Raw genomic sequence first — 18556 nt, forward strand, 5'->3', positions numbered from 1 at the left:
GACTGGTTTGATCTCCTTGCAGTCCAAGGACCCTCAAGAGTCTTCTCCAACACCGCAGTTCAAAAGCATCAATTCCGCGCTCAGCTCTCTTTATGGTCCAACTCTCACATCCATACATGACTGCTGAAAAAACCATAGCTTTGACTAGATGGACCTTTATTGGCAAAGTAACGTCTCTGCTTTTTAATATACTGTCTAGGTTGGTCATAGCTTTTCTTCCAAGGAGCAAGCGTCTTTTAATTTCATGGCTGTAGTCACCATCTGCAGTGATTTGGGAGCCCCCCAAAATAAAGTCTCTCACTGTTTTCATTGTTTCCCCATCTGTCTGCCTTGAAGTGATGGGACTGGATGCCATGATCTTAGTTTTCTGAATGTTGAGTTTTAAGTCAACTTTTTCACTCTCCTCTTTCACTTTCATCAAGAGGCTCTTTAGTTCTTCTTTGCTTTCTGCCATAAGGGTGATGTTATCTGTGTATCTGAGGTTATTGATATTTCTCCCAGCAGTCTTGATTCCAGCTTGTGCTTCATCCAGCTCAGCGTTTCTCATGATGTAGTCTGCATGTAAGTTAAGTAAGCACGGTGACAATATACACCCTTGACGTACTTCTTTCCCAATTTGGTACCAGTCTGTTGTTCCATGTCCGGTTTTAACTGTTGCTTCTTGACCTGTATACACATTTCTCAAGAGGCAGGTAAGGTAGTCTGGTATTCCCATCTCTTTAAGAATTTTCCAGTTTGTTGTGATCCACATAGTTAAAGGCTTTGGCATAGTCAATAAAGCAGTAGTAGATGTTTTTCTGGAACTCTCTCACTTTTTCTATGATCCAACAGATGTTGGCAATTTGATCTCTGGTTCCTCTGCCTTTTCTAAATCCAGCTTGAACATCTGGAAGTTCTTGGTTCACATACTGCTGAAGCCTTGATTGGAGAATTCTGAGCATTATTTTGCTAGCGGGTGAGATGAGTGCAATTGTGTGGTAGTTTGAACATTCTTTGGCATTGCCTTACTTTGGGATTGGAATGAAAACTGACCTTTTGCAGTCCTGTGGCCACTGCTGAGTTTTCCAAATTTGCTGGCATATTGAGTGCAGCACTTTAACAGCATCATCTTTTAGGACTTGAAATAGCTCACGTGGGAATTCACATTATGTCTTATCAAAGAAGTTTTTGCTTGACCCAGGGCACAAGGATTCTCTGCCATGTATTCTTATAGGATTTTTATATTTTTAGCTTTTACTCAATCCAATTCAAGTTACTTTGGGATATTGGTAAGGTAGGGGGTTGAGATTAATTTTCTCCCCATAGAATATTCAGTGGTACCTATTTGATGTCTTTGTTTATGGATTGTATTCTGGTCCCATTTGTTTATCCCTGTCCACAGTTCTTGATTAGCTCAGCTCCTTCATAGTAAGCCCTTAACTCAGGTAGCATCAATACTCTTGAGTGCTCTTCTTTTTCAAAAATGTTTGGAGCTACTTATTCAGTCGCTAAGTTGTGTCCGCCTCTTTGTGACCCCATGGACTGCAGCATGCCAGGCTCCTCTGTGTCCTTGGGGCTACTTGAATTTATTGGAGTTCCATATAAGTTTTAAAATCAGCTTATCCATTTCCACAGATAAGTCTTCTGGTATCTTGCCTGGGATTATATTGAATCTGTGAACCAGATTTATGATAATTGACATCTGAAAGACATTGGTTTCTGATCTATGAACATAGAATATCTCTCCATTTATTTAGGTCTTTAAACGCTTCTCTCAGAATTATGGTTTTCAGTGTTTATGTCTTAAACATACTTTGTTAAATAAGCATATCTTTAAGCATTCATATTTTTAAGCTACATAAATGGTACTTAAAAATTGCAATTTCCAGTTGCTTATTGCTAGTATTCAGAAATAAAATTGCTCATTTATTGACCTGTATCCTGTGACTGTGCCTAACTCATGTATTAGTTCTTTTAGCAATTTTATGGATTCTTTAGAGTTTTCTACAGAGACAACTGTTTTGTCTGTAACAGAGAGGTTTCCTTCTTCCTTTTTGATCTGCATACCTTTATTTTTCTTCTTTCTGTATTGCACCAGCTGGGACCTCCGGTATAATGTTGAATAGAAGCAATGGGAAGGGACATTTTTGCCTTGTTTCTGATTTGGGGGGGTTGTATTAGATTTCTTCTCTTTAAATGTATGATATTAGCTGTAGGATTTTCATAGGTGTCCTTTACTGGGTTGAGGGAACTCCCTTCTCTTCCTTGTTTGGTGAGAATTTTTGAATGGATGTTTAATTGGCAGATGCCTTCCATGTTCGTGTATTGAGATGTTGTGTGTGTGTGTGTGTGTGTTTTGGTCTGTTAATAAGGGATTACATGGATTTAGTTTTGAATGGTAAGCCATGGTGCATTCCTAGGATAAACCCCACTTGGCCGTGAAGCAGTATCATTTTGTGTGCGGTTATATTTGATTTGCTGGGGTTTTTGTGAGTTTGTGAGGGCTGCTGGTGTTGTCTTCCTGCAGCATCGCTCTCTGGCGCTGGTGCCTGAGTGATGCTGGCGACTCCAGTCTGCCTGCCTCCGTGCAGAGCTCCTGCAGGTCTGCATCCCTGACAGCACTTGGTGTTGTCAGACTTCAGTTCTTCAAACCTAGTGCGTGTGAAGTGCTGCCACATTATTGTTTTAGTTTTCATTTCCTTTTCCTTCCGTATTGAGGAAGTTGACGTTATGTTGTACACTGCTGTTCGTGGGTATCCTTCTGTGAAATGTCTGTTTATGTCTTTTTGCCCAGTTTTCTTTTGAATTTTTCTGTTAATCTGTAGGACTTCTGTCTGTATCGTGCTTACGATTCCTTTATAGGTCATGTAAGTGACCAGTTGTCCTTTCGGTTTATGGCTGGTCTTTTCACTTTCTTTATGGTATCTTCTGATGAACTGGAGTTCTTGATTTAACGTAGTGAAATCTGTTTTTTTTCTTTATGTCAAATACCTTTTCCAGTCATGTTTAAGAAGTTCTTTCTAACCCTGAGGTCATAGGTGTGGTCTCCTGTATTTTCTTCTAAAGCTTTAGTGTTTACTTCCACTTTTTTGTCTTTAAACCTTCTGGAATCCCATGTGCATATGGCACGTGAGAGTTCTGTTTTCACTCTTCTTCCATTTGGATAAACAGCTGTCCTGGTACTGTTTATTTGCAGTGACCGTCCCTGTCGGTGGTCTGCATGTCCCTTCTGTAGTATTTCTGCTTTCATCTTATGCGGGGTCTGTTTCTCTTCATTTGTTTTTCCATCAGTGCCGTCATGGCCACGAATAGTGTGGCTTCATCTGACTCTTGGTGTCCAGTGGAGCCAGTGTCTCCCTAGGTTCTTCCTGAGAATTGTCTGTGCTTGTCTTGGTATTTTGATCTTGCTTGTACATTTTTAAATCAACTCTTCGAGGCCCAGGTTATTTTGATCAGAATTGTATTAATCTGTGGGTCAATTTGGGGAGGATTGCCATCCACAAATAGTACGTATGTATTCATGAATGTGGCATATCACTCTACTTAGTTCTATGTCTTTCAATCAAGTTTTATAATTTTTTTCTGTTATAGGTCTCATGCATGTTTGGTTGGATTCATTCTAGGACACTCTAAAGTTTATTCTGTTATGGTAAATAGTAGTTTAAAATTGCATTTTTCTAATTCTTAATTGATGAAATGTTGAATTGTGGCTGAGTTTTGGATATTGATTTTAAATGTAGCAATGTTATTGAGCCATTTCTTTTAAAAATGTATGTGCAGTGACTTCCCTGGTGGTCTGGTGGCTAAGACTCCCGCTCCCAATGCAGGGGGCCTGGGTTCAATCCGTGGTCAGGGAACTAAATCCCGCTTGCTGCAACTAAGGCTCAGCTCAACCAAATAAAATAAAATGAGTAAATATTTCAAAAAATGCATATGCAGGTTTTGGGGTAGGGGTGTTATATGTACAGAATACTGTTGTATGCAGTTATGACAGGTTTATTTCATCCCAGTCCTCATGTTCCTGCTTCTCGACCCGTTCTCTGGTCTGTGGGGTTTGCTGGGATTTCTGGTATGGTGTTGGGTAGATGGGTACTGCTGCCACCCTTGAATTGTTCCTGATACCAAAGGAAATGCTCCTGAGGATATACCACTGGGGGTGGGAGTTTGGAGGCTCATTTCAGAGAGTTAGTGAGGTTCCTTGTCTTTTAAGACCGTTTGTTTGCTTTTCCTGGCGGAGGATATTTATTTTCTAGTCCAGTGGATTTTGAGTTTATCAGATGCCTCTTCTGCTACTCTGGGGTTCCTCCAGTTATTTAAAACCCAGCTGTGCGCTCGTCAGCTCCTCACCTTCCTGGTCCTCTGGCTTCTGCAGACCCATGACCCCCGCCTGGGCCCAGGGCCCTCCTGACAGGTGGCTGCAGGTCTTGGACCTCAGCCCTCAGTCCCCTTGGCTCTCTCCTTGGTGTGGCTCTGGGTGGTCGTTGCCTGCTGTGCTGCAATGTGGAGTGCCTTTCCTTACCCCTCCTGACACTGACCCCCTCTCCTCCCTCCCGGCTTGTTTTGGGGCCCTTCAGTTTAGACCAGGAGTGTGCCCTGGCTGCACCAAGCACTGGACACCTTCCCCCTGTAGCATGGCACTGGCATCGACGGATCAATCACCTTAACTGATAGATGGTTGCATTGATGGGAGGCGGTGGGTTATGGCCAGTGCCTGCCTCACCCCCCGTGTAGGAAGCCCCTGGCCAGTGTGCGTTTCTGGTTTTTCTCCAGGGCCCCGCTCAGGCCAGCATGACTAGGTCCTCAGTGAGTGTTGGCGGCAGTGAATGAATGAAGGTGGTTCAGTCTCTGGTTTTGCTTCTTCCTCTCGGGCCTTCTGATGAGTGAGGGCAGGTGGCTACAGTTTGCCATGAATCCTGGACCGTGCCCGCAGTCTGCCACCTGACCTTGGTTCCCTGGAAACCGTGCCTGGTTTGCGCTGTCCAGATGTCTCACAGCACGCAGACCCACCCTGGGCTTCAGTCGGCTGCCGCAGACCCAGGCCCTGTGCCGCCCTCGGCCTGGATGCGGAGCCCAAGGTGGGGTGGGGTCGGAGCAGTGGGCCATGCTTCCCGCCTTCGGCTCTCAGATCAGAGCAGCCCCTCTGCTGTGGTCTCTTTGGCTGAAGGCTGACTTACTGAGCCCTTGAACACGTGAGAGGGTGGAGATGGACACATCTGTGGCGTTCAGGCTGGAGAAGCTGGTACTGACGCGTCCTCAGAGTCAGAGCTTGCTGAGCACACTGTCTGGAAGAGGGGTTCTCATCTCTTTGCTTATTGACCTTGAGAAGGGCCCGAAGGTTCCTCCAGAGCGTCCTGTGTGTTCCCCTCCTGCCCTGTCTCTGGCGCGGCTCTCGACACACACAGCTTTGTGGAGAGTAGAGGGTGCTTCAGGTCCCTGCCTCCTGACTGCACCCCCTCCCCTGTTCTGGGAGGAGCATCTGCTGGTTCTTTTACTTATTTACACACGTTCTTACCCCCAGAAGGAACAGAAAGTGAATAATAAAAACAACAGAAGATAAGTTAAGGGAAAGTTTGAGGAAAGGGAAGATAAAAGATAGGGTGGACTGGGTTGAGTGGAGAAGTGCCCACCCGGGGTCTCTCGGTGCTGTGTGTGGGGGTAGGGGCACAGACTGGCTGCTGCCAGTCAAAGTGAAGGGAGCAGAGATCTGCGAGCAAGAGGGACTGTGCTGAATCACGCGTGGATGCAAGTTGTCCGCTAGCATGGAGTGTTCAGAACTCGGGATGTGGGTCACAGTCATATTCTGGCTTTCTTCCAGAAGTTCGGGGAGGCTGCAGGCAGGGGCAGCAGGCCCTCGGGACGCTGACTGACCTCCTAGCATGGCCGCCCTGGCAGCCGATGGGCACAGGCTTTGGGCACCAGCTCCAGGGTGGGGAGGGTGGTTCAGGGCCTCCAGAGGAGCTTGGGGAAGCCTCTGAGACCTGTGGGTTGCAGGGTTCTTGAAACCTGAGGGGCTGAGAACCGCTCTGGGCTGACTAAGGTGAGGACAGCAGAGAGGCAGAGGGGTATCTGGGCCAGCGGCGCACTACACAGAGACGTCCTCCACAGGTGCGTGGGGAGGCCCCCTGGTCACATGGTCGTTTCCTGTTTGCTGTGCGTGGACATGCGGGGGTGAGGCCACTGGGCCAAGGCGCCTTGTTGGGCAGATGCGTGGACATGTGCCACCGTGTCGGGTGAGGCCTATGTCAAGTTTTGGAGGGAGACCTTCCCTCCGTCATGCTGTGCCCTTAGGGGCACACGCCATGTCCTTCTGTGGCATTGTGTTCCCTCTGTCACCCAGAAAGGAGCGAGGTGACAGGCACTCGGAGCCACAGAGCCAGCCCAGGACACAGGAGGCGAGTGCAGCTTCCGAAACGGGGCGGGGCAGCGCTGCCTGCTGAGGCACGCGGGTGGCACCCTCGGTGGTGTGCCTTGGGGAGAAGGGCCTTGGGGAGGAGGGAAGTGGAGGCCGCCCCAAGGGTTGAGAGGACCTCGGGGCTGGGGGCTCCGGCACCCCGGCACTTCATGGTGTTGTCTTCCTTTCTGGGGTGTCACTGAAGTGACAGGGCGGTCCCAGTGCTAGTTTAAACAACTGTGAACCTGGGTCTTTCCCTGGAGGACAATACCCCGAGGTGTGTCTAGACCGGGTTCTTATCTCTCAGGTACATAACCGAGTGCGCACACGTGACTTTTCCGTGAGCTGGTCACGTGTGTTGTGGTGCCATTGTCTTCTCACATCCCGTCCCATCGCACGTCCAAGGCACGCATCCCTGCCAGCGCACAGGTGGACTGCGTGTGGACACGTGCAGCAGGGGTGTGGCTGCCTGAGCCCTGAAGGCGAGTGCCGCCGCACAGGGACCCCGCGCTGCAGTGGCCGGGTCCAGGGGCACACACCACGGTGTTGGTGCTTGCCCCACGCCCCTGCCCGTGCCAGGGCTGGAGGTAGAAAGGACACTGAGCTGCGTCTGGGGGACGGTCCTCGCCTGAAACCTGCCTCTCCTGGCTGATAAGTGAGGTTGAGCATCTGCTCTTTGGCCCTTTGTGTCACTTTTGGGAGTTGCTTGATGGACATTTTTATGGTCAATTTTTAAAGTAGGTAAGACAGTTGTGGTTACTGACTATTTAGTCAAGTTTGGCGTAAAATTCTGTTTTCAGAAGTTGTACTCTAAGCAGGTCCACTTCTGGATTTCAGCCTATGTGGACGTGCTTGGTGTGGGAAAGACCCCCTCCAGCCCTGACCCCCCACCGCCCACCTCGTCCTGGTTCTCATTCTCTAGCCTGTCCTGTGGGGACAGCTCTGCTGCTGTGTGTGTGCACAGCACTGAGCTTCTTTCCTTTCCTTATTTTTAATTGCAGGGTAGTTGCTTTACAGTGTTGTTTGCTTTCTGTTGTACAGCATGAATCAGCCGTAAGTACATGTATGTCCACTCTGGGAGTGAGGTTCTGAGGCACAGCGTCTGAGGCCCAGTGATGCCTTACTTAGAGCCGATGCTTGGTTTCATCAAAACTTGGGAAGTCACTGTGTGATGTGAAGTGAAAATCAGGTGTGGAGTCCTGAATCTGCAGCCGTGCTCTGCCATGACCCTGAGCCATGTTTGTGTGGGGGAAACCTGACTTGGAGCTGGAAGAAGTGGGTGGGGTCTGCCTGCCCAGGGCTTTTCTTGTTGTTGTTTTTTAAATTGTTTTATTTACGTATTTATTTGTGGCTGTGCTGAATCTTCATTCCTGCGTGGGCTTTTCTCTAGTTGCGGCGAGCAGGGGCTACTCTCTCGTTGCGGTGCGCCGTCTTCTCATGGTGGTGGCTTCTCTTGTTGCGCAGCACGGGCTCTAAGGCACAGGGGCCTCAGTAGTTGCGGTTCCCCAGCTCTGTAGCACAAGCTCAGTAGTTGTGGTGCATGGGCTTAGTTGCTCCCAGGCATGTGGGATCTTCCAGCTCAGGGATCGACCCTGTGTCTCCTGCATTGGCAGGTGGATTCTTTAGCACTGAGCCACCAGAGAAGCCCTGTTGTTGTTTTGATCGAAGGTTTCAGGTGTGTTTCCTCACCTTTAGCTTTGAAAGCACTGACAGTGCAGGCAGGCACACACTTCTTTACGTTTGCAGCAGTCTTGCTCTGCCCTCAGTGCTCAGGTCCTGTGAGGCTGAGGTGAGGCCAGGACACAGGAGCCCCGCCTCCCACACGTCTGACCCCACCACCAGCCTTCCTGGAGTCACAGCTCTGTGGGTTTAGGCACTTTCTTTTAGGTGATTTAAAAGGCAAGCAGCCCTAAGAGTGAAAGAATGTTTAGGCCGTAATTAAGTCAGCATCACTGGTATCTGTGCTGTTGTCTGGCTGAGTTTGCTTCTGGTAGAGTAGTTGGGGGACCCCGTCCCACAGGAACATGCTGGAGGGGCCCCCGGCAGGACTGCGGGTGGTGTGGCAGGAGGTCCTCGCCACACCCTGGCCAGTGGCTATTCTCTTGGGCGTGGGTTTCAGAGATGCTTCACGAGGCCAGGCTCCTCTGCTGCTGCTGTGGGCTGGGGTCTGGATGGTCCAGTCCTGAAGCCCCTCCCAGGTTCCCTGCATGACTCTCTCATTCTCCAGCTGTGTCACACCTCTCTGCATTCCTCTGCTCCTGGTCCGATTCTGGCTTCTTCAGCGTTTATGCAGGGTTCAGGGGCAGTTTTGTTTTGTATCTTGATTATGGAGGGTCTGCCATTCATCGCACCATCTCTGCAGACTCTCCGAGCCATCTGGCTGGTGATGGTGCTAGCGATGCTTGTTGGGGGTGGGTGGGAGGGCAGGGAAGGGTCTGGCCCCTCCAACCCAACTGCTGTTCCCTGCTTGTGCCAGTGTAGCTGGGCCGTTGGCCAGGCCTGGGAGCCCCCAGCCGAGGTTGAAGGACATGCCTGTGTCCTGGGGGCAAGGGCGGGGCTGAGCACTGAAGGCCATGCTGAGACTGTCTCTGCAGAAGTGGTGACTTCCAGGTGGAGGATCTCAGGTGGAGTGGAAAACGGCGATTTAATTTGTCGTGTAGCTCTGGCTGACCTACATTTTGGTTAAAAATACAGTGAAAAATGTTGGTATGAAAGGGATCAGGGAAACTGTAACCTTGGGTACAAATGCTGGAGTTGATCTTGAACTCTGGTTCTTGCAGGGGTGGGGCTCATTTAGTCCTAAGGACTGTTGTTGTGCTCGGGCTGTGAGGGGGAGATGGCCCCCCCACCCCACCCCACAGAGCTCACTGCATTCTGTGCCCATGGGCGCCCAGCCTCCCAAACAGGCGGTGTTGTGTCTGTCTTAGGTATGAGTACATGCAGCGTGGCCTTAACATGGGTGCTGTGGGTTTATGCTGTGTGTCTTTCTGTAAAATCCTGAGCTCTCACAGTGACAAAAAAGTAGAAAATTGCCTGCCTTCATCAATAAAGAAATTATAAATACGTTTTGGATGAAATATGGAGCCACTGAAAATTATGGTTTTGAAAAGAAAACACCAAGCTGAATATCAACAGAATTACCCCAATTTTCTTTACGGTTATCAAAACACATATGTTGTACACGTGCTCATAGAACAGAGGGTGGAAAGAAACTCAGAGTCTTGTAGCCAGAGGGGGCGGGCTCCTGAGAGTTCTGTCTTCCGGGTTGGTCTCTGCGTTTTTCAAGTCTGCTCTCATGAACGCTTGTCTCTGCACTAAGAAAGATGTTAACATTATTTAACATGGAAGTTTGAGTTTGTGCTGTGTGAACTCGCCGTGTCATGCTTGTTGCTTGTGCACACTGGCTGGTTTTGGTTCCAGAGCACTCTGAGTGGGGGGTGAAGGGTGGAGGGAGGGGCCTGGTGGGGTCCATGGTGCAGCTAGACTGCATGTGCGGGGGACCTGGGGGCCGTGTGTCTGTAAGGCAGGAGGGTGGCGCCTGCAGGGGCCCTTCCCTGGCCGCTCCCAGAGCTGGCCTTGCGCTGGCAGAGGGATGACGGCTCAGATGGCCTCCTTGGTCCCCCCTGGGGCCGGGGTGCTGGGAGTCCCAGGCCGGGTGCTGCTGTTGTGAACACAGATGGTTGCTTTTCTGTGATCTTTTATCTAAAGTTTAAGTTACATTTTGAGACAGTTGTGTTTCTTTGCCTTTGAGTGATACTGCAGAGTCATCTGTTAGAAATGAGCATTATGACCAGAGTTTATGAGGTCCAGAGAGTGTGATGATGTAATGACTGTGTGGCAGATTATCCCAGGTGTCACAGGCATGCCTGACTCCACTTCTTTCGGAATCAGTGGCTGTATGTGTGGTACCCAGGTAAGCTGGCACGCCTTCTGGAGCTGCCACCCATAGAGCTGCTGGCTGGTGTCGCCCGTGGCCCTCATGCCCGGAACAGCTGTCCTGGTTCTCTCTTTCCCGGGTCTGTTCCCACTGGAGACGTTGCTGATGCTGCTGAGAGGTCTCGTCACTGCGAGAGTCCCATGTCACTTCTTGGCAGGAGTTTTGCTTCTGTCCTCAGCTTTCACTCTCACTATCGGCACATTGCATGGCCCAGTCTGTTTTTTTTAGACTTTTGTGTCCAAAAGACCAGTCACTTGATTGGCGTATTAATCACATTGCTTTTTTTGAAGGTTATTTAAATAGTCCTTTGAATTTCTGTGAATATCATTTTTTAAGCAAATAAGCAAGTATTCGATAAAGTGTAGGCATCGGTTTGAAACTGGGGTGTCCAGCTGTGGAAACTGCGGGGCCTGCTGGGCTGCCCTGCTCCCTTGAGTCCCTGTGATGAAGGAGTGGGGTCTCTGCATGGTGCCTGAGCGAACTGGTGAGTGAGTGGCTGGGAGTGTCACCAGGTCCCCTCTTTTGGGGCCCTCAGCACAAGCATGGGCCAGGGTTGATGACCGTGTAACCCCCTTGAGCTGCCCCGTGGCCTGAGCCTGTCCTGGGCGTGGTGTAGACTTCTCAGGGCGTGGACATCAGTTCCGGCTGCCAGCCTGCCAGGCCTTTCTCCCCTCAGTGCTTTCACAAGCTCCCAGGTTTTACAGATTTCAAAACAGTGAGTTATTTGCAGCAGCTGTGTTTTGTTTTGTTTTGAAAATATGGCTTATTGTCTTTCAGTTTAGTTTAGTCGCTCAGTCGTGTCTGACTCTTTGTGATCCCATGGACTGCAGCACGCCAGGCTTCCCTGTCCATCACCAACTCCCGAAGCTTGCTCACACTCATGTCCATCGAGTCGGTGATGCCATCCAACCTTCTCATCCTCTGTTGTCCCTTTCCCCTCCTGCCTTCAGTCTTAGCCAGCATCAGGGTCTTTTCCATTGAGTCAGTTCTTCGCATCAGGGGGCCAAAGTAGTAGAGTTTCAGCTTCATCATCAGTCCTTCCAATGAATATTCAGGACTGATTTCCTTTAGGATTGACTGGTTTGATCTCCTTGCAGTCCAAGGGACTCTCAAGAGTCTTCTCCAACACCACAGTTCAGAAGCATCAGTTCTTCAGCTCTCAGCTTTCTGTATGGTCCAACTCTCACATCCATACATGACCAGTGGAAAAACCATAGCTTTGACTAGACATACGTTTGTTGGCAAAGTACTGTCTCTGTTGTCTAGGTTGGTCATAGCTTTTCTTTCAAGGAGCAAGTGTCTTTTAATTTCATGGCTGCAGTCACCGTCTGCAGTGATTTGGGAGCCTAAGAAGATAAAGTCTCTCACTGTTTTCATTGTTTCCCTGTCTGTTTGCCATGAAGTGATGGGACCGGAAACCATGATCCTAGTTTTCTGAATGTTGAGTTTTAAGTCAACTTTTTCACTTTCTTCTTTGACTTTCATCAAGAGGCTCTTTAGTTCTTCTTCATTTTCTGCCATAAGGGTGGTGTCATCTACATATCTGAGTTTATTGATATTTCTCCCAGCAATCTTGATTCCAGCTTGTGCTTCATCCAGCCTGGTATTTTGCATGTGTAGTCTGCATATAAGTTAAATATGCATTATTGTCTTTATTTTAGTTTTATGTTAAAATTTATTATAAGTTTTGAAGTTTTACGTTGGAGTATAGCTAATTTAAAGTATTGTGTTGATTTTGGGTGTACAGCAGGGTGGTTCAGTTATGCATATATTCATTCATCTAGGTTATCACAGAATATTGAGCAGGGTTCCCTGTACTGTACCATAGATCCTTGGCAGATTATCCGTTTGAAAAGATTCATTTATCTGGCTGTGCCAGGTCTTAGTTGTAGCCTATAGGCACTTTTAGTTGTGGCATTTGGACTCTTTGGGCTTCCCCGGTGGCTCAGTGGTGAAGAATCTGCCTGCCAATGCAGGAGACATAGGTTCGTTCCCTGGGTCAGGAAGATCCCCTGGAGGAGGAAATTGCAACCCACCCAGTATTCTTGCTTGGAGAATCCCCTGGACAGAGGAGCCTGGCTGGCGTGCTACGGTCCTTGGGGTCGTAGAGAGTCAGACACAACTGAGCACATGTACGTACACATTAAAATTCTGTAGTTTTGGCATACAGACTCTTCAGTTGTGGCATGTGGGGTCTAGTTCCCCGACCAGAGGTTGAACCCGGGCCCCCTGCATTGGGAGCAGAGAATCTTAGCCACTGGACCACCAGGGAAGTCCCAGTTATCTATTTTATGTGTAGCTGTGTGTATATGTTAAACCCAATCTCCTAAATTACCCTTCTCATATGGATGTGAGAGTTGGACTGTGAAGAAAGCTGAGCGCCGAAGAATTGATGCTTTTGAACTGTGGTGTTGGAGAAGACTCTTGAGAGTTCCTTGGACTGCAAGGAGATCCAACCAGTCCATTCTAAAGGAGATCAGTCCTGGGATTTCTTTGGAAGGAATGATGCTAAAGCTGAAACTTCAGTACTTTGACCACCTCATGAGAAGAGTTGACTCATTTGAAAAGACTGATGCTGGGAGGGATTGGGGGCAGGAGGAGAAGGGGATGACAGAGGATGAGACGGCTGGATGGCATCACTGATTCTATGGACGTGAGTTTTTGAGTGAACTCCGGGAGTTGGTGATGGACAGGGAGGCCTGGTGTGCTGCGATTCATGGGGTCCCAAAGAGTTGGACACGACTGAGCAACTGAACTGAACTGAATGATTAGTGAGACTTCCCTGGTGGCTCAGATGGTAAAGCATCTGCCTATAATGTGGGAGACCTAGGATCAATCCCTGGGTCGGGAAGATCTCCTGGAGAAGGGAATGGCAACCCACTCCAGTATTCTTTCTGCAGCACCCCCCCCCCCCCCAAAAAAAAAAAAGCAGCTCTGCTTATTTAACTTATATGCAGAGTACATCATGAGAAATGCTGGGCTGGAAGAAGCACAAACTGGAATCAAGATTTCCGGGAGAAATATCAATAACCTCAGATATGCAGATGACACCACCCTTATGGCAGAAAGTGAAGAGGATCTAAAAAGCCTCCTGATAAAAGTGAAAGAGGAGAGTGAAAAAGTTGGCTTAAAGCTCAACATTCAGAAAACGAAGATCATGGCATCTGGTCCCATCACTTCATGGCAAATAGATGGAGAAACAGTGGAAACAGTGTCAGACTTTATTTTGGGGGGCTCCAAAATCACTGCAGATGGTGACCGAAGCCATGAAATTAAAAGACGCTTACTCCTTGGAAGGAAAATTATGACCAACCTAGATAGCATATTCAAAAGCAGAGACATTACTTTGCCAACAAAGGTCTGTCTAGTCAAGGCTATGGTTTTTCCAGTGGTCATGTATGGATGTGAGAGTTGGACTATAAGAAAGCTGAGTGCTGAAGAATTGATGCTTTTGAACTGTGGTGCTGGAGAAGACTCTTGAGAGTCCCTTGGACTGCTAGGAGATCCAACCAGTCCATTCTGAAGGAGATCAGTCCTGGGTGTTCATTGGAAGGACTGATGTTGAAGCTGAAACTCCAATACTTCGGCCACCTGATGCGAAGAGTTGACTCATTGGAAAAGACCCTGATGCTGGGAGGGATTGGGGGCAGGAGGAGAAGGGGACGACAGAGGATGAGATGGTTGGATGGCATCACCGACTCGATGGATGTGAGTCTGAGTGAACTCCGGGAGTTGGTGATGGACAGGGAGGCCTGGCATGCTGCGATTCATGGGGTCGCAAAGAGTCGGACATGACTGAGCAACTGAACTGAACTGAACTCCCACCTTCCCCCTTGGTAACGGTAAGTTTACTTTCTAAGTCTCTGAGTCTATTTCTATTTTGTCAATAAGTTCATTTGTATCAATTCTTTAGATTGATTTAGATATTGATATATTGATTTAGATTTATTTAGATTTAGATATACAAGTGATATCATATGATATTTGTCTTTCTCTGACCTACTTCACTTAGTGTGATCATCTCTAGGTCCATCCATGTTGCTGCATATGGCATTATTTTATTCTTTTTCATGGCTGAGTAATATCCCATTGTACATATGTATCACGTCGTCTTTATCCACTCATCTGTCAGTGGATACTGAGGTTGCTTCCTTGTCTTGCCTGTTGTAAATAATGCTGCAGTGATCGTTGGGGGTGTGTGTATCTTTTCAAAATACAGTTTTCTCCGGATATGTGCTCAGGAGTGGGATAGCAAGTAATCCCTAGATCATGTGATAAATTTGTTTTTGGTTGTTTAAGGATCTCTGTTTAGATCTGCCCATTTAAAAATTTTTTGTTTGTTTTTTTGATATTGAGCTGCATGAGCTGTTTGCATATTTTAGAGATTAATCCCTTGTAGGTTGCATCGTTGGGCAGCATTTTCTCCCATTCTGTGGGTTGTCTTTTTGTTTTGCTTTTTTCCTTTGCTGCAGCATGGCTCATTTGAAAGGGTTGTCTTGGAGGGTGCTCTCATAATGGGCACACATACAAGTGGTTCTTCTTGATCGAGAGTTGCAGATGTGACCCTGGGGAAAGGCTGTATTTCCTGATGTGATGATGGGTGTTGAAGGAGCCGGGACCAGCAGCTCCAAAGACTTCTCAGACGTGTACGTTGGATGGAGCTCCCGTCTGGCTCAGCAAGGAACGCCTGTTGTTGTGATGGCTGGCAGGAGGTTCTTGGCCTTGAAGTTTTCAGCTGCCCCTGTGGGGCTTCCTACTCAGTGGGCTCCTTGGGCCACACCTCTGCCCGGCTGAGTTCTTCCATGGGGTGCCTTGTGCCCACCCTCTGCGAGCCTGGCTTTGGGGCGAGGTGTTCATAGGACTCCCTTTCAGCCCCATCGCTAATCCGTCATGGGCAATTGTGTGAAAGTTGTGTTACTGCTTCTAAGGGAATCTAGGATGTAATTGGTCCTGGTTTTTGAAGCTAGAATTAATGTCACACTCCCTGCTAGGATTTGGTTTCCAGGGATGTAGCTGGAGCCCCATGAAGGGTGAGTGGTCCTCCGTGTCTTTGTGTCTCTGTGGGGGAGGGGGGTCCCAGGTCACCATGGACACACAAGGGGTCCTGTTCCTGGAAGGAGTGTCTGGGCTTCGGGCACTCCAGGCATGGCCCCAGGCATGTGAGTGGTGGGCAACCCTGTCTCAAGGTCCAGCCTAGTACCTAGGGATGGGGACCTGATGGGAGACGAGGCCAGGCTGCCTCCCCCAGAGTCAGTGGCGGGCTTGGGAGGTGACCTGCTCCTGGGCAGGGCTCGAGTCTGAGGCTCCAGCTGCGACCTCTTCTGAGACACCTGCAGCCTTGTGCACTTGGCCACTCAGGCAGCCTGTGTGGGGAGCACACTTGGCCGTGAGGGCTCTTGCCAGGCCCTGGCTCCCTGGCCTCCTGACCTGCAGGCCGGCGCAGTGTGCTGTGGGGTGGACCGGGTGTGAGGAGCTCTGCTTGCCTGGCTGACGGCTCCTCCTCGAATGGGTGAAAACTCCTCTCGTGTCTCTGTCGTCCTGTGCACCGTGTCTGCCGGCAGGTGTGCTCAGAGCTCAGGGACGGGGAGGGGGGGGGGGGTGGGGGGGCGGGGGGGGGTGTTTCGTAGCGGCTCCCTTTCCTCCTCAGGGCTGTTGGCTCCCTGTGGAGTCGGGCCCTGGGCGCATTCCTGACACCAGCCCCCTCCCCCGCCCCCCAGGTATGGTCCTCGTGCGGAGCGAGAATGGGCAGCTGCTCATGATCCCTCAGCAGGCCCTGGCTCAGATGCAGGCCCAGGCGCACGCCCAGGCGCAGCCGCAGACCACCATGGCGCCGCGCCCGGCCACCCCCACAAGTGCCCCTCCCGTGCAGATCTCCACCGTGCAGGTGAGCACGCGCCCAGCCTGCGGGAGTTGTTGGGGGTGGGACGGCTAGGCTGCCCTGGAAGGAACTCGGGTCTCCAACCTGCACCCCTCTGCTGCCCACCCTCCTGTGACAGCCCCCCTTCTGCGCCTCCGTTTCTTCCTCTGCAAAGTGCAGATCCTGCTGCCCTGTAGGGCCATGACGGATGGTTAGGACACTTGAGCGCGGGACCCAGTGAGCCCTGAGCCTCATTAGCTGTTGTGACCAGGGCGGTGCAGAGGAGCTTTGCAGAACTATGTTAACAGCCCCACCACCACACACAGATGTGTGAGCCTTGGGTGCTACTCCCCCCACCCCCAGGCTGTGGGCACCTCCCCCCCCCCAACCCCGAGGCTGTGCCCCCTCCTCCCCCAGGCTGTGACAGGAGGACAGGTTCAGTGCCTCGGACTCGCCCCTCCCTCAGGTTCTGCCTCCCGGTGCCTTTCTGCCCCCTCTGAGCTGGTTGACTGGTCAGAGACTGACATGGAGACTAGAGGGGTCCTGACAGCTCTGTTGTCCTGTGACTTCAGCCGCATCCCCTGGAGTTGGTGTCCCTGCGCTGTAGACAGAGGGGCCCCTCCCTGAGCATCTGAAACAGCCCTGAGCAGCTCGCAGGGTCTGTGGAGGTCTGTTCCGTCAGATGTTTGTAAGATGTTCACTTTGACTGTTGTGTGATTACAGGAAATCAAAGTGTTGATTTCCCAGATACACGCATCCCTCGAAGACCACGTGGGAGGCTCTGCTAAGGAGTGTTACAGTTATATGGTGACAATCAGGGGGCCTTGCTGACTCTGGCGCCTACCCTGGGGGCCCAGGGTGCTCTCTGTGCTGAAGGAAGGACCGTGTGGTGTGCCGCCTCTCACTTCCCTCCTTTTAGGCGACAACTCCTTGTTTTTCAGGCACCCGGGACCCCCATTATTGCACGGCAGGTGACCCCAACGACCATAATCAAGCAGGTGTCTCAGGCCCAGACGACGGTACAGCCCAGCACCGCACTGCAGCGCTCGCCCGGGGTTCAGGTGAGCTGGGGGCTGGGTGGTGCCCACGATGCTGGGGTCAGGGGTCGGGCCTCACGAGTTTGGGTGCTGGATGCCAGGGTTCGGGATTTGGGGCAGGAGATGCTTTGGAATAAAGTGCCTTTTCTCTGCCCACCAGTGCAGGGGAGGCCAGGCTTCTCTAAAACTACAGAGTTTAGCACCAGCCGCACTTTCAGAAGCCTCCCACTGTGCCGGAAGCGCAATTAAAAAATGTCCCCTACTGACACTTGATGGTGCGGTGTCCCTGAAGCAGAAACAGTCTACAGAGTGCCTGTGTGCGGCACCGAGGAGGGTGTGTCCTCGCTGGGTCCGTTAGTGTGTAGCTCTCACAGTGCCCTCCCTGGTGGGTGCCGGCAGCGCGGTGTGGGGGCTTCTGGCCCTGATCCAGCTTGGCCTCCTCACTCGCCTCCGTCTCCCTGCTTGCCCTGGCCTTGTCCTCATCTGTCTCTTGGTGCCTGCAGCCGTGACACTGCTTTCAGAGCAGCTGGAGGAGCAGTTGGTCCCAAGTAGACGAGCTCGGTGGTCTCTTCCCGCTACAGGAGCTGCACGGCAGTGGCGCTTCCTGGGGTTGGGAGTCGTCTGACCAAGTTCAGCCTGGTTGGAGTGTCTTGAGCTTCAGTTGTAGAGAGAAGAGCCTTTTCTGAGAAGGTAGTGAAGTTCATAGTGAGCTTTTGCACCAGGCTTATCAGAACAGGTTCTGTCTGCCATCTCAGTATTAATCCAGGTGGAAGGTGTTTTTATGGGGCTAGTGGGAGCACGTGTGAGGGGAGCATTTTGATGGAAATGAAAACCTCCAAGAACTGGATGTGCCCTGGCTGTTTCTGATTGTCCAGAAGCAGCTCTACTATGCCTACTGGTTGGTTCTTTCCCTTTTCTTTCTGAAGTTTTTTATTTGCTACTTTCTTGTTACAAAAGTAATAAGTGCTTAATGTTACAAGTGAAAGAAAACATCAATGATAAAGAAAGCCCACCATCTCTTCTGACTGACGTTTCTCCTGGGAAACCAGCGTTTACAGCCTGAGGTTGCAGACAGCTGTCTGCCCAGGGCCCCCCTGTCCCTTTGCCCCCCATGAGCAGCGCTATCGGAGCACCTCCTGGAGCAGGCAGGCACCGGGACCTGCTTTGCTGAGAGCAGCCGCATGCGAGTCATGCTCAGGGTTATACTGCCCCCTACCTTCCAAAGTCATAAGAAAGTTTGAGAAATTGGAGAAGTCTAGATTTTTACATTGGAAGAGTGCTACTTTACGATAGAGAAGCAGTGAACATTTGCACGATTGCTCACATGGGATTAGAACTCGCGAGAGTTTGACGAG

General features: G+C 50.2%; 1 protein-coding gene across 1 annotated transcript in view; it reads left to right on the forward strand.

Annotated features, from left to right (window-relative positions):
- The window catches only part of TAF4 (TATA-box binding protein associated factor 4), a 64912-nt gene that overhangs the window by 20675 nt on the left and 25681 nt on the right, over positions 1 to 18556 (forward strand). Inside the window, exons 2-3 of the mRNA XM_055544528.1 lie at positions 16025 to 16191; positions 17106 to 17225. Of these exons, the coding sequence (XP_055400503.1) occupies positions 16025 to 16191; positions 17106 to 17225 (287 nt within the window). The remainder of the gene's footprint in view (positions 1 to 16024; positions 16192 to 17105; positions 17226 to 18556) is intronic.

This window comes from Bubalus kerabau, chromosome 13 (genome assembly GCF_029407905.1).
Source record: "Bubalus kerabau isolate K-KA32 ecotype Philippines breed swamp buffalo chromosome 13, PCC_UOA_SB_1v2, whole genome shotgun sequence".
NCBI classification, from domain to species: Eukaryota; Metazoa; Chordata; class Mammalia; order Artiodactyla; family Bovidae; genus Bubalus; species Bubalus kerabau.